General features: G+C 42.6%; 1 protein-coding gene across 2 annotated transcripts in view; it reads right to left on the bottom strand.

Moving 5' to 3' along the window:
* Positions 1-95: 95 nt before the first annotated feature.
* Positions 96-15,471, bottom strand: part of dapk1 (death-associated protein kinase 1) — a 58,991-nt gene continuing 43,615 nt past the window's right edge. For both annotated transcript variants that reach the window (XM_030773388.1, XM_030773399.1), the window contains exons 16-25: positions 15,006-15,203; positions 14,421-14,519; positions 8,960-9,037; positions 8,130-8,346; positions 6,942-7,127; positions 6,358-6,555; positions 5,078-5,216; positions 4,292-4,412; positions 2,458-2,646; positions 96-1,562 (exon numbers count right to left, since the gene is read on the bottom strand). In XM_030773388.1, coding sequence (XP_030629248.1) covers positions 315-1,562; positions 2,458-2,646; positions 4,292-4,412; positions 5,078-5,216; positions 6,358-6,555; positions 6,942-7,127; positions 8,130-8,346; positions 8,960-9,037; positions 14,421-14,519; positions 15,006-15,203 — 2,673 coding nt within the window. In that variant the 3' untranslated portion in view covers positions 96-314. The remainder of the gene's footprint in view (positions 1,563-2,457; positions 2,647-4,291; positions 4,413-5,077; positions 5,217-6,357; positions 6,556-6,941; positions 7,128-8,129; positions 8,347-8,959; positions 9,038-14,420; positions 14,520-15,005; positions 15,204-15,471) is intronic.

Genomic DNA, 15,471 nt, shown 5'->3' with positions numbered 1-15,471 from the left:
GCTCCAGTTCAGAGCTTTAGGCTTGCGATTCCTTCACAAAACAAACAATAAAAAAAGGCCATAAGATTATGACAGGATACGAGGCAATAAGGAGAACTAACAAAATTCTTAATGAGGCACCATCTTTCTCTCTCTGTTGTGCCCTCTCCCTCCCTCTTTCTCTCTGCAAACAAATGATACATTCAAAAAAGCAGAGCGCTGCAATAAGGACGTGTATGAAGAAGTGGGCACATGGCCCTGGATAAGCAGGGCATCAGAGGAGGTGACTGCTCCCACGGTTGGATTGCACGTTCCTGTGAGCACACATGGATACTCTAGCGTGAGATCACAGAACTGATGGAGTTGTAGGACGTTCCCCCGCCATTGCAAACTGGACTATACCCAACTGGCACACTCAACAACTCCATGTTGACCCGGAAGACGGGCGCGGCCCTGAGTAGGAAGTCGGCAGCATCACGACGCCCCAGTTCCCGCAGCTTTACCATGAGGACCCCCACGGTGCTGTCTGGCCGCTGGCTCCACTCCTGCAGGAGCGCGGCAGTGGGACTGGGTAGTGCCAAAGGCTCCATGGGAGTTCCATTGGTACTAGCGCTGTGTTTTGCTACCAGTTCACTAAGGCCTAAGTTCATGGCCAGTAGGCACCAGTCCTTGCCCAAGGCGTCCGGCGGGTCCAGTAGCCGGCAGAGCTTTCGTCTTGCAAGGTGGCTGACCTCGCTAATATGAACGTTACCTCCCAGACTGCTTTGCTGATAGACCTGTGTGCAGCCAAGGGCTACGATGCTGGCAAAGCTCTCGCGGTAACCACCCATGGTGTTAGCCAGTGCACTCTCCTGTCGTGCCTGTGCCCACAGAAAGTCCTTCGGCTGGTAGAGCATGACGGGGCCGTGCCGCTCGCGCAGCTGCTGTGGGCTAAGGTAATAGCGATTGGTTAGTAGACCTGGCAGCGTGGCTGCTAGCAGTCCTTCTATGATGCTGCAGACTGTATCTAACAGTAAATAACATTTGTATCGCTCAGTGTCTGGTCCACGAATCTGAACCTCGATGCCTTGTCCATGGTTAACCAGTAAAACCATGGCCTCAGCGCCAGGTAGCGCCACTTTAGCGCCACCGCTCCACAAGCGGATGTCATCAGCATCCGGTTGCTGTTGCCGGCTCCAGCGACACAGGTTAACCTGCAGCTTATGGAAGAGACCGCAGGGGAAGGGCACTAGGTGCTCCACTGGGACTATACGCACTCCCCCATACAACAAGGCATCCTCCTCCTCTTCCTCAGTCCAGGAGTGCTGGAGACCACTGGTCTTAATGAGAGCTGGGACATCCACCATACCTGGGTTGCTCAGGTCACGCGCACAGACATCCATTGCGTCAAGGATCTGAAGGAGCTCGTCCACATCACCTTCTGCAACCAGTGCTTGTAGCTCTTCCACACGATAGCGCCCCCTGTAGTGATGGATGGCTTTGGGCGTGTCAATGGAGAGCAACTTAGCCAGAACATTGGCGCAAAGCCACCGAGGATCCAGCAACACCACATCCTGCACAGTGTCACTCTGCATGATGTTTATCTGAGAGAGGAGAGAGAGGGAGAGAGGGAGGGGGGCCAGTAATCATTGGCATCCCTATTCATTTAAAGTCAGGTTGTCTTGGACATTATTATCCATCATAAATGGATAATTTCATAAGTATAGGGATTACCATTCCTTGGTAAGCCATTCTAAATGTTTTCACACCAAGTCTTATCATGAGTTAATACAAGATTTCTGGATTTCAGGCCATGAAGATTCTTGTAGGTGTGCCCAAAAGAAAACAATACAACCTTTTTTGAATTGATATTTGTAAAGATTAAACATAGAGAGAAAAGGTCTTCCCCTAATGCCCTCCGTTACAGTGACACCTACTGGTCCAGTGAGACAATGACACTTAAGCCAAAGACAGCAGCCTAGATGACTGGTTTTGTAATAACACAGTCCAGGAGGAAATAATACAATAATATGGCAACCCAATTTTTCTGTAATGTGATGCCATTATCACTGTCATTCAGCTGTGTATTGTGTCTGTGATTATAGAGTTGAGGGAGTGAAGAAGATGAATACCCAAATTAGAACCTTTGATCAAAACCACCCACCATCCACTATTAGCAAACACATCATGTATAAACATGAATGCGCGAATGCGTGTGTAAGTAATCTATAAGGTTAACGAGTGGTGTGAATAAATAATTAACATGGAAAAATAGCATTTTTTCCTCAACTCCAGCCTTTGACCCTTGTCCAAATGACAAAACATTCTTGCTTTAGCCCAGTAATAACACCAATTTGTAAACTACTGAGTAAGTTATCTGCTGAAAGCACTCCTGTGAGATGGATTAATCCAGGTCTGTAATATAAGGCTACAGTTGTGTGTGACTCAGGACAATCCAAACAGTGTAACAGTGACTTGCTCCCTCTGACAGAAACACACCTCTCCCATGCTGTGAAGCTGTGCGGCCAGCACTCGCAGGTCCTCCTCACTGACCAGTGGGTTGATCTGCTCCTGCACGTCCAGCACAAAGTGCTGCCAGGAAATGAGCAGGTTTGGCCCATTCACCTTCCTCCAAGATGGCAGGATGGACGACAGACGCTCCACCAGCTGAGTCATGGGGTGACATGCCTTAGAGAGAGAGAACGTGTGAGAGAGAAAATGAAAGAGATTGCGAGAATATGAGTTGAGGGCTCTTTTGTCAAACAAACCTCATTCCAACAGACAGATGTCTGCACAATATGTATCTGCATCAGTTCTGGAATGTGCATGCATTATGTGGTGACAATCCTTTTACCACACATTCTTTAGGCAAATTCACACATCAGTGTGTGAACTAGGGATCCAACGGTAGAATGGGCCCACAGTTCAGTATGTATCACGGTTTTTGGGCCATGGTAATGGTTCGGTTTCGGTATCTTTATTTTCAGAAAAAAATAAAAACACATCACCCTTTAAACAATGAACTCTTTGTTTTGCCTATAAACAAATAAAACTTTCCATTCAGAAAAATGGCAGCATGACTGACCGGGCCAACAGTGGCAAAGCAATGCTTGCAGACTGTACTTTGTTTATGGTCATTGTATTGAACACAGAATCCAAAATGTTCCTACACAGTGGATTTGTACAACTGAGTATTAGGGCCATATTGAGGGAAAAAAAATTCAGAGATCTGGAGAATAAGGTTCTATTATTACGAGAGTAAAGCCGTAATATTAAGAAAATAAAGTCATAATTTTACAGGAGAAAAAGTCATAATATTACGAGAATAAAGTTGTAATTATTTGAGAAGGAAAAAATATTATGAGAATAAATTTGTAATTTTTGGCTACGTTTTATTTTAGAGGGGAAATATGAGAAGAGAAGCCTGCTGCCTGCGTGAAAATAAGGAATGTGGAGCATCTTGTAAAGTTATACTTTAGTATAGATTTCACAAATAATGATGCCTGAGAAAAACAGCAGTTTCCAGAAGCAGGCTTAGGCTGCCACAGATTGTCCTCTTGCCCGTTTTGTTGGTTGCTGGTAATATATTTTCCAAAAATTAGGTTTTTTTCCCTCGAAATTTTACAACTTTATTCTCAAAATATTATGATTTTTTTCTCTTAATATTACGACTTTTTTCTTGAAATCTTGTACTTTATTCTCATTAAATCATGATTTTATTATCATAATGTGACTTTTTTCTCAATTACAACTTTATTCTCATTACATTACAACCGTATTCTCGAAATGTCCAAATTTCTTTTTCCTCAATGTGGTCCTAATACTCTGTCGTAGATTTGCCTCTTTAAATTTGCTTCTCTCTGTCTTACTAGTGCTCGTCATTGTCACGCTGGCGTGAGAGAATATTTGATTTTGGTTTCCCCTCTCTTCTCCAGCTTGTATTTGCATACAGAGCACTGATAGGCTACAGGGAAATTCTGACAGGCTCCAGAGATGATCTGTGGATGTGAAGGCACAACTTGCATGAAGTCTGCAGGACAATGAGCAAGTTTCAGAAATTGTAGGAAAGCGACAGGTATATCATAATACCGCAGTTCACATGTGCGTACTGGGCCATGGGGGGCGTACTGAATGGTTTGATAACATACTGTGTACCGTTGCATCCCTAATGTGAACCCTAAGCAAAGGAGCAAATAGTAGCACATGTCTGTCTATAAAAAAGATGTGAGAAACAAGAGGGATTTAAGACTTGTCCCATTTTTAAACCCCACTTAAGAAGGGGCGGGGTGGGTGCAAAACCCTGAGCATGTGGCTGTGAAACCAAAGGTCTTACTGAAATAATTGAACTACGCAGCTCCAGAAGAACGTTTCTCAGTAGTTTCATGTCTCTGGAGTTTGAAGCTCCAGCGTCGAGTACAAACAGCTTGTCAGTAATCTGCAGGTCATTCCCAAACCTGACGACAGGCAGAGTCATTAGCAAGAGGACAGTTGGACATATTAAACATTTTTAGTATTATTGCAATTTGAAAGAAAATGGACAACTACTGTACCTTACAGGCATAATGGCAAAGTTCAGTGCACTTCTTCCATTTGCGTTTACACCATGCTACCCATACTACTCGTATAATCAGGAAGGTTACTGCTCAGAGATGCTATTAATGAAATAATTATTCACTAGTCATTTGTAAACTGGTGTTCTCTGAACTGACCATCTTTAAACTGGTCATCTCCAAACCTGCTATGTCTACAATGGTCGTCTCCAAAATGGCTGTCTCTAAACTGGTCTTCTCTACAGTGGTCATCTCTAAGGTGGCTGTCTCTAAACTGGTCATCCCTAAAGTAGTCATCTCTAAACTGTAGACATTACTTGAGTGTGTAGTCACCTGAGTGATTTAAACACTAAGATATTTCACAAACAATGATCTTTTAAGAAGTCAGAAATTCTTAATTAACAATTAACAATAATTAACAACTGTGAATGACCAGAATTCTAAAATGATCAACGTTATGATTAAATGTTTTATATGATAAAACAGTGACACGTTTTGTCAGGAACACTGGATCTAACAAGACATTTGCCTCAAGGGTATGACTCGATATGGTGGAAAATCAGGGTTACCTATTCTTAACCTCTTTCAGCAGGGCCTTCTCTTTGTCATAGCTGAATTCTCCACCAAACGAACGCGGTAAGTTCACAATGTCTGCATGAGTGGCCACGAGAATGACCTGCAGAGGGTTCCGGATCTTCCCTCCAAAAGCTGTTAGATAAATAAATAAATAAATAGCACCTAGTTACACATGCTCCACAGTCTAGAGTACTGTATTGCAGAACCTCCAGGACTGCATGACTGAATTCGGACCAAGAGGTCCGGTAAATAATAGATTGGATTTAATTAATCCCCTGTTTGAGACTGCAGAGGATGTAATCCCAATTTTAGAATAAACTCAATCTAACACACTCTCACTATACCACTATGTGAGTTATACACACGCTCAACTAAACGCTGCCGCTACGTCTCCGAATTGACGTTAGGTCAGACACTCCACAGTGCTGATTTCAGAGTTTTATGTATGGATCCACTGCTGTACTTACACAAACCATGACCCATCTGTTAACAGAAAGTAAAGGCAAGACTGGCTGAAACAACGAGAGAAATATTAGAGAGGTGATGAGAAACACAGCATAGACAGACAGACATACAGAAAACACAGACACAGACAACATTAGAGACCACCACACCCACAGAAAGACAGAGACAGACAAACACTCAACAGGCAAACAGAGAGCAAGAGAGAGACAGGTAGACTCACAGACTGAACCAGGCAGGACAGACAGACAGACACAAATAGATGGAGGTAGAGGAATGTATTAGCATTCTGCATGAAGACATAACCTGTGACTTACAACAATTTCATATAACTCACACAACAGAAAAGCCACTCAGAGAAATAAAGAGCTCTTTCTAATCACAGGATTACTGAATCAGGAGAGCAAACACAGGACAGATTATTGGAGCAGACAGGGACTTCTGGGGAGCCCTCACTGTACCAGACTCTGGTGACAGTGAACAACCAGTAAGTGTACTATGGCCAAAGCCAAACTCATATACTCACACAACACAGGAAAAATCATCTGTGGAAAACTCATCTAGCCTTCATTGGTTTAGAGGATTTTGTCTTGTACATATTCTGTTTGCAGTTTTCATCTTAAACAGTAATGCACAGTTTTAAACACTGACTTGACCTTTAAAGCTTCTGTTCCACAGTCAGATACACACATGCACAGGCACACACGTGTATACCTGGACACACTGAGATGGTCTGCCTTCATCTGCCTTACTATGCTGTCCTCGCATGGGGTTGACCCTGACCCTAACCGTGACCCATCCATCCCCATACCTATACTGTCCTCTGGTGGGGTGAGGGACTTGAGCAGGTTGAGCCAAAACGTGACTTGGTTGAGCTGGATCTCGTATGGGTCCTCCAGACTGAACAGGACCAGGTGAATAGCACTGCTGTCATTGGCCGCAAAATAGTCATAGGAACAGTGGTACACAGAACTACCAGAGAACTCCCACACACTGAAGTCCCCAACACCTGAAACAGAGAGGGGTGGGGGGTGTCAGAGAGAGAAAGAGAGGCAGAGAGAGAGAGGGTTCTAATATAATTCACAATTTTTTAAGCATTTCAAAACTACGGTGTGCTAATTTTGGTTTGTAATGATGAAATGCTGAAGTTTTTTTACATCCAGCCATCATATTTGGGGGCCCTTCCTTAACAGTGCCATCACTACAGGGTGTTCAGAGGATAAGACAGGCATTCTGTAGACCTGCATTATTTAAGTGCTAACTCACTCTGAAGAAATGTGTGATGAAAAAAGCTCCCAGAAACATAACCTGTCAGTGTGAGGAGAACTGCTGTGAATAGTTAAACTGTGTGTGTTCTTAGTGCAGGAGAGAGAGTGTGTGAGGAATCTGACTCACCGTTGATGTTGGCATTCTGGATGTCAATGGCTTTGGTGTTGCTGTCATCAGGCACAGAAAAAGCACTGTGCTTAGGGTTAAACACCTCCAACACCCCTTTAGTCAGACTGGGCTCAAACATCATACTGCGACTACGCACACTCACGTTCTCACAGCCTGGATACAGGTTAGAGATACTCACTGACACTACACACACACACACACACACACACACACACACACACACACACAAACACACATAAATACACATAGGTCAGAGAAGACACTGGTCAGAGCATGAAATATACATACACTCACACACATCATAATCATCATCATGGAAGGAACTTGACAACAGGTTTTGATTATCCAAAAACCCTTTTAATACCTCTGTCCAGGTTCTTATAATATCAAGAGAGCCTTACAGAATTCGTCATTCCCTCAAAACACGGTACAGATTTTAACCTGCAGGTGGAGCTACTTCCCAAAGCAAATCTGCTCTCCTCACAAAAGACTAACAAATTCCACACAGCAGGTACAAAATGGCTGCAAAGCAGATGCAGTCCTACAGACAACAGGCAAAGTCACACAAAGATACATCCTTTTCCACAAAGACACATCCTTTTAGACACATCCTTTTCCACTGAGATACACCCCTTTCCAACTAAAATACTGCTAAGAATGTCATTTTATACACAATAACTCAATACCACAATGACTCCACTATATCCTGTCTCCAACACTGGCTCTGTGTTTTGTCCACGGGAACATGGGCTCTGCTTCCTGTGCTCTTCCCAGTATTGATAATGTATCATCAGAGCAGCTCTGTATACAAGTGTAGTGTGTTGTGAAGTTTTGGCAATATGGGTTAATGTGGAAGCTGATACTGTACTGATGGATGTGCGTGTATACCTTGGTCTCCTTTCTAGAAACAAAAAAGTCTATTTTCTATTTATGGCCTGCTGAAGTTTGTCCTCAGGTATGTTCTGTGTAGCTCCAAGCCTGATTATTCTTGGCAACTGTTTTGTGATTATTGCAAAAAGCTAGACAGCCCATATATGTACTAGCATATCTCTGTACAAATAGCAATGGACTGAACAAAAGTAGGACCGTAACTTCTTGAGTAGGTTCAGAGAAATATTGTGAGATATGATGAACAGTGGGTTATCTCAAAGCTGGTCATGGCCATGACAGGGAGGTTGATGTCACCTGCAGGTTTGGTGGTGACAGGGGAGGTTGGGTGTCTGACATTGTTGGTGAATCTTGGTCGTCTCCTTCGAAAGAAACTCCTCAGTATCCCACACTTAAGAGACTCCAGTAATGTACTCTTCCCTGTTCCAGAGTGGCCAAAGAGTTTGAGCTTTATCCTGGGCTGAACGGACTGCGTGGGCCTTAGCTGCTGGATGTACCCACTTCTGTAGTTGTCCTGAGAAACAGAAGAGGAAAATGCAGGCCAATCGCAGAGTAGTGCAGGTTATGGACCGAGAGCTTATAGTCAAGAGATCAAAGTGGGTGTGCACTGGAGAAAAAAAAAAAGTTTATGTACCTTTGTGAAGTATCAACAGCAGTGCAAGTCTACCAGTTTCACACATGGGGCGTAACATATTATCTGACACAGTGTATCAAGTGTTCAAAAAACTGTCAGATTGAAGTTTTTGATTAAAGTTATACTTTAAAACATTAGCATCCTGGAGGTCAGTAAGTGTCAAATAAGTGAAAAAAATACAAAGTGTGATGAGAGACAACCCTTCGAGAACTGACTTGTTAAGAGGAAATTACCAGACATGTCATGGGTCTACCAGTCGACCAGTTTCCATGTATGAATCTGGTAGACATGCACTGCTGTTGACGCATTACTAAGAACAAAGGTACATAAATCTTTTTTTCTCCAAAGCACACCCACTTTGGTCTCTTGACTGCAAGCTGTTGGTCCATAAATAGATGGTGTAAGAGTAAATATGAAAATGAACCAGAGTATGGTGTGAGGGTCGTGTTTGCAGTGTTAGATAGAGGTGCTGGAGGTGGCCCGGGCAACTCACTTTTTTAAGCCTGGCCAGTAGGAGAGCCACGTGTTCTTGCTGTTCTGCGGTTGCCAGATCCTCAGCTGTTTTTCCATCCTGTGGAGAAAAGACAGAGACTGCCCACTGTAACAAGAAGCAGTGCAACTGTACAGGTGAGCCACTGTCTGAAAGAAAATCTCATTTAACAGCCTACATAACTACATTCTCTCTGACTCTGCATATACAATTATTGTCTAAAAAAGAACTACCAACTTTCATGAGAACAAAGCACTAACAAATGTTTTTGGCAGATATTCCTATGTGTGTCTCTCACAGTCTGGATAAGATAATGAAGACTGTCTGAAAATCATCACTAGAGCTTCTGACTTCGTTGCAAGTCCACAGGCCTCTGACTATAAGTTCACAGGCCTCTGATTGTAGGGATAGTCAGGGTTTGGGATAAGATGGTAGACTTAGAGGAGCATTGTTGTGAAAATCAGCCAACATACTCTAGAGTGCACAGAAGACAAGTGTAAATTTTACGGAACATGCACACACGCGCGCACGCATATCTGCTCTGGCGTCATCCAAATCCGCATGTATGCATAAATTACCCACTCGCCACCCACCTGAACGAATTATTTTCTCCGATTTAGAGGACGCACACCTGATCACATTACCATCATTTCTCAGTGGGATATATGTACGCATGATGAAGTGGTAACTTCTTACACTGAAGTAGACTGGTTTTAAATGAATAAGCATTTTATTTAAAGTAAAAGTTCTTTTCTGGTAAAATGAAAATGGCAACAGGTAGGCTAGTCTAGCGCTTTGTGCTGGTGCATATGAGATACCCAGCAGCTGACTCGTCATGGTTAAGTATTTCACTAAATCGCTCCCACATGAGGAACTTTTCTGCCCTTCCTGTTTTTGATTGTTTTTCATTTTCCCTTTTAAATTTTCTCTCGGATTTTTTTTTTTTTTGCCTCCATTGCTGCTTATGGACACCTCAGCAATGAGAGGCTAGTCTGCTAATTTGTGCCTGTGGAAAAATGAAGCTTAGAGTATGTTCACATTTTAGAGAATGTAATTAATATTCTCCTCACTAATGATGTATTATTTCACCCATCCGCTATTAATTACAATGTTAATTTTTATGACTCCAATCTAACTGCGATCCGAGCATCACTAGCACGCACACACAAACACACAGACAAACCTTGGGAGCATGTCCAGCGTTGGTAACATTAGCAGTTGTGTTTCTACCCGCCAGAAAGAGGACAAAAGATGAGACATTAAACAGAGGCACTGTGATGACTTTGAGAGGAAGAGGGGGACCACAGTGTAGGAGTGAAACACATGGAGCTCAAACACATGAGTAATGAGGGGTGAGGGGAGCAGGGAGAGCTACAGAGGTGGGAATTGGAAAGCATTCTGCACAAGATTATAATTACACTGTTGTATAGTTGTCTAAGGTGTGCATACCTACACACAAAATAGTTCTTGTTTACAGTGCTTCCAAATGCAAATGCAGTCCTGCTTAGTGTGGGCTTTTGAAGGGCACGCATAGCTTCATTAGGAGAGATGCATAAAACCCACGTATCTGTCTTTTAATTATTGACTTTTTGCTATTTTACACTGATCCTGGTGACATGTCCTGATATATGGGGAGTCCAGCCTATTCACTGCCATACTACCATATGTGAGGTATCAGCTATCTCAGAATGACACACACACACACACACACACGTACATACATAAAAACAAACTCACACACAAATATATGCACACAGATGTTTGTGCACACACGCAGATACACACACAGACACAGACTTAGTTACACACACAAAGCAGTCATAAGCTCTTGCTCTGACTGACAAAAGATATACAACAGCCATTTAGACCATTATAATTATACACCATCATGTCTTCAGTCATGTTTCTCCCTCAGAAACCGCAACATTTGTTACAGAATGATTGACAGATTGTAATCTTCCAGTCTTGCTGTGTACATGGATAACACATTTGCACTACAAAGAACAGGAGCTTGAGACAATACAGGTGTGTGTTTCTCTTGTGTTCATGTAATAACTGAACAGGGACTGTGAATACACGAGGCAGGGCGCACACTAACACACTGTCTGTCTCAATGTGAAACATGACACACACTAACACAGTCTGTCTGAATGTGAAACATGACACACACTAACACACTGCCTGTCTGGATGTGAAACATGACACACACTAACACACTGCCTGTCTGGATGTGAAACATGACACACACTAACACACTGTCTGTCTGAATGTGAAACATGACACACACTAACACACTGCCTGTCTGGATGTGAAACATGACACACACTAACACACTGTCTGAGTGTGAAACATGACATACACACTATGTACCCGAATCCGAATACATTATTCGGGAAAGCACAAATAATGCAATGGAAACAGATATTTCTTCTATCCGAAGCTTCTCGTTATTATTCAGGAGCAAAAACCATGACTGACTGTGCGCCCGCCATTATATTTCTTCAAATAGATTCATATCATTGTGAACGGCCACAAGATAAAACTGCCCATTCTGTCTGCAACATAGGCCTTTGATTTTACTAACCAGTCGTTTCATTTACTACACATTATTGAAAAGTGATCGCTATTCTGCAGTCGCCCCCACGGAGTCATGTGCGGAAGCCAGCGAGACAAGTCTGGTGTGGCAGCTGGATTACCCCCGCAACCTATACATCAAAATGAAGCTTAGAACTTCGTTTCATTTACTACACGTTATTGAAAAGTGACTGCTATATTCTGTAATCACCCCCACCGAGTCAGCCCAAATTACTGTTGTAAAATAGTTATTCACGTTTCCCTAGCGAACTGCTGTAATGTTAACACATCAAGAATCGCGAGCGCAGCATCATTGGAATTTAAGATTATTCCCTTCAACTGAAGGATATTTTTCTATATATCTATCTTATATATCGTAAATAGTCTCTATTTCCAATGCAAAACAGAACCTTTTGATTTATAAAACCTTTTTTTCAGTTTCTGATTGTTCAGTGTCCTTCAAAGCATCAAATTGATCATATAATTAATTATTAAATATATTTCCACATCATCATACTGTGCTTTTCATCTCTCTTTTTTATTTTTAACTAAACTAAGGGTACGCTTCCACTGCAGCAAATTGTGCTTCGCTCTCATTCAAGTTCAGTGGGGGCAAAATTTGCTCTGATTGGTGAAATCGGAGGCGAATTCGCCAAGGCAAGAGAAATTGAGATAGTGAATTCTCAGCTTCATGCAAATGAGAACCACGCGGGAACCAATCAGTTCAGCGTGTGATGTGTTTGGTACGTGACGTTCCCTAGAGAGGTGGGAGTAACATAAAAAGTCTTACCAAAATGGCGGAGGCTAAAGGCTACCTGTAGCATGAAAACATGTATATGATTAAAAGATGTATAGGCAACCATTTCTGTCTACATCAACACAGATTGTTGTTTACATGTTACATGAACTTAGTCAGGGCCAGAGCAGTAGAAAAAACTCTCTCAGCGACTCTGGTTGGGGTAAGTGGACCACTGCAGACTTTCATTTAAGCATTCAAACTTTTGAGTGAGGCGACTTGCTTGCAGTATTTGCAATCAAGCCCCCACAGCAAAATTTCGCAGGGCGAAATTCGCAAGGTGTTTTGCTGTGTGGAAGCCCACTGTAAGTTCTACGAATTGTCTAAACCCTACCACCAACCCCAGTAGCATGCCTCTGATTGGCTAACCCTAACCCCACCCTAACCTTTACCTTAACCATTTCGAATGCCAAGTGTCATTAGTTGCCTGACAGCGAAACAACCAATCACAGCAGGAGCATTGCTCTGGCTGATCCAATTTAGGAAGTACCAATGAATATTAGTGCTGTGTCCAAAATCGCTCCCTACTCACCTCTCCCTACTCACTGTATAGTGCTTGGTACACAGAACACTCACTAGGGGATACGGGCAGACAGCTGTTGATACATTTTGGACACTATTTGGATGTTACGCTGCTACATAATTATGCACCGGATATTCGTCATATTTTATCTCTGTTGCATAAACAAACGCCAGAACATCTGCATCTGATTGGTCTATAAAGACTTGCTTGCCTGTACCCTACTCTTCATGGTGCATTGTGGGATACTTTGAGTGCACTATATGGGGTATAACAATTCTCACTACACATTTGGACAGCACTACAAAATGGCGGACTCACTATATAGTGCCCTATATAGTGAGTATATAGTGCCCTATATAGTGCCCTATATAGTGAGTAGTGAGCGGTTTCGGACACAGCGTAGGTTAGAAATACAACATTTGCCCAATTTAATGAAATACAACATTTGCCTGACTTTCAGTATAAACCATGCCCACTTCCGGTCTACTATCCGAATACAGATACAGAGACAGATAATTTTGTTGGTTGAACAGATACAGATAATGACATCTCTGTACGCCTCCAATACAAGCACACTAACACACTGTCTGTCTGAGAGTGAAACGTGACACACACCCACTCTCTCTGAGCATAAGAATACAAATACATAAATGAAGACAGAGACAGTGTCCGTGTTCATGGGCTTCACAGTGGCTCAGTTTGGACTTCATGATGGCTCAGTTAGCCCTGTTGGCACACAGCAGGGTGGCCCAGGGTTCGAATCCCTGTGTTCCTCTGGGAACTCCGGTTTCCTCCCACAACAAAGAGATGCATGCTAAGATTAGTACTGGCAAAAAGACCTGGAGTTGGCACCCTGCTCCTAACTGTATGCTCACTGGTGTTAGGATGAGTTAAATGCAGAGGCTGCATACTGACAAAAACAGTACTACTTCTTCTGTGTTTTATATGCCACAATTATACACACAAACAGTTCAGAGCACACACACATAGATCCATAAGGTGATATGAGAACATTATTGGTGTGGGATTGGTCTGCGCTGGTAAAATGAACTTCCCTTCCTGCTAATTGCATTAAAGAGATTTACAGGCTACAGAAACAGGCTCTCCGGACAGCAGGTGTCTGGCAGTGAGTGAAAAACCATTATCGGGGTGATCATGCACGATAAACAAACACATACAGGAGACAGCATATTATTAATATTTCCATCATATGCATGTGCTACATTTGACCCAACGGACTGGGGTATGCCTTACATCAACCACTGTCAACAAGCAAGCAACCACAAACAAGTATCTCCGTTCTGTTAGGATGGGAGTGTGAATAAAAAACTATTCCCATAAGGAGAACAGAGTAAAGGAGACCACAGGGATGCTGACAAGGAAGCCTCCATGGAAAGCTATGACGAGACATTTTAGATATCTCAGTGTGGGGCACTGAATACGCTCCTTCTCCCTCTGAGCCAAAGAATGTCTCCCCCTTCAGTGAAAGTGTTTAGAGTCCCTCAAAAAATTTGGGCTCAGCATTTGTACAATACACACTGTAAAAAAAAAACAAACAAAAAAAAACATACGTTTGTGACTGCATCTATATTGGCTCCAGCTGCACAGAGATATCGGACCACTTCCAAATTTCCACAGTTAGCTGCCATGTGAAGGGGTGTTCTTCCAAACTGCAGAGAAAAAAAAAGCAAAAACAGACTGATTCAAGCTCTATAATTCCCCCAGAGAACAGCCAGTTGGACAGTCACAGTATACAAAGAAAACAGAGAAAAGTGACCCAGGGCCTGGTGAGGTGCAAAAGATGCATGATGAGATTTTACTTCTCTCTGACAAAACTACAACCAAAAAGCGTATTCAACTTCAAATAACAATGTAGTTTCATTTACAATCAAAAGAAACTTCACAAAACCACAACATAGAAAATACTTGTATGGGATTAGTTGCTGTTTTAATTCTGACAAATTTTCCCAAGACCTGAGCCTGCATCTAAACAGCCACTGTAATTTAATGGCAGCAAATATGAAGAGTAATTGCATCTTCAGAAAGTGCTGATTACACTGATGAAAGGCCCCAAGTCTGAGCCCAGAGCTCCAAACACAGCAGAATGAGGCGAGTGTACAGTGGATAGGGAGTTTAAGGATAGAGTAAGTACGTACTTTGTTAGGAATATCCAGGTTTACACTGGCAGCACAGAGTAACGTCACAATGGGCAGACTGCCATCTTTACAGGCAATGTGCAGGGGTGTGTTGCCATGGCGATCCTGATGGTCTGAATTGCAGTGATGGTTTAGCAGGCATTTGACAACCTCTATCTGACCACGTCTCACGGCCAAATGGAGAGCAACGTGACCATCCTGAACAAAGAGGTACAGCAACTTAACTATCACATTGAAGAATGACGTCTCCAAAATGTTTTTATGAATGGCATACTTCACAGAAAATTAGGACAGTGCACTGCACATCACCTGCAGATTGATCCGTAACTTTAACTATAACCTAAAGCAGACTGATTCATAACTTTAATCTATAAAACTATAACTATACAACTATAATCTAAAGCACACAAAAACCAATCAGACCCTCCCCCCCAACACACACACACACACACACACAGAACAGTTC

The sequence above is a fragment of the Chanos chanos genome, chromosome 1 (assembly GCF_902362185.1).
Source record: "Chanos chanos chromosome 1, fChaCha1.1, whole genome shotgun sequence".
NCBI classification, from domain to species: Eukaryota; Metazoa; Chordata; class Actinopteri; order Gonorynchiformes; family Chanidae; genus Chanos; species Chanos chanos.
The sequence above is the reverse complement of the archived record's forward strand: the minus strand, read 5'-3'. Positions and strand labels throughout refer to the sequence as shown.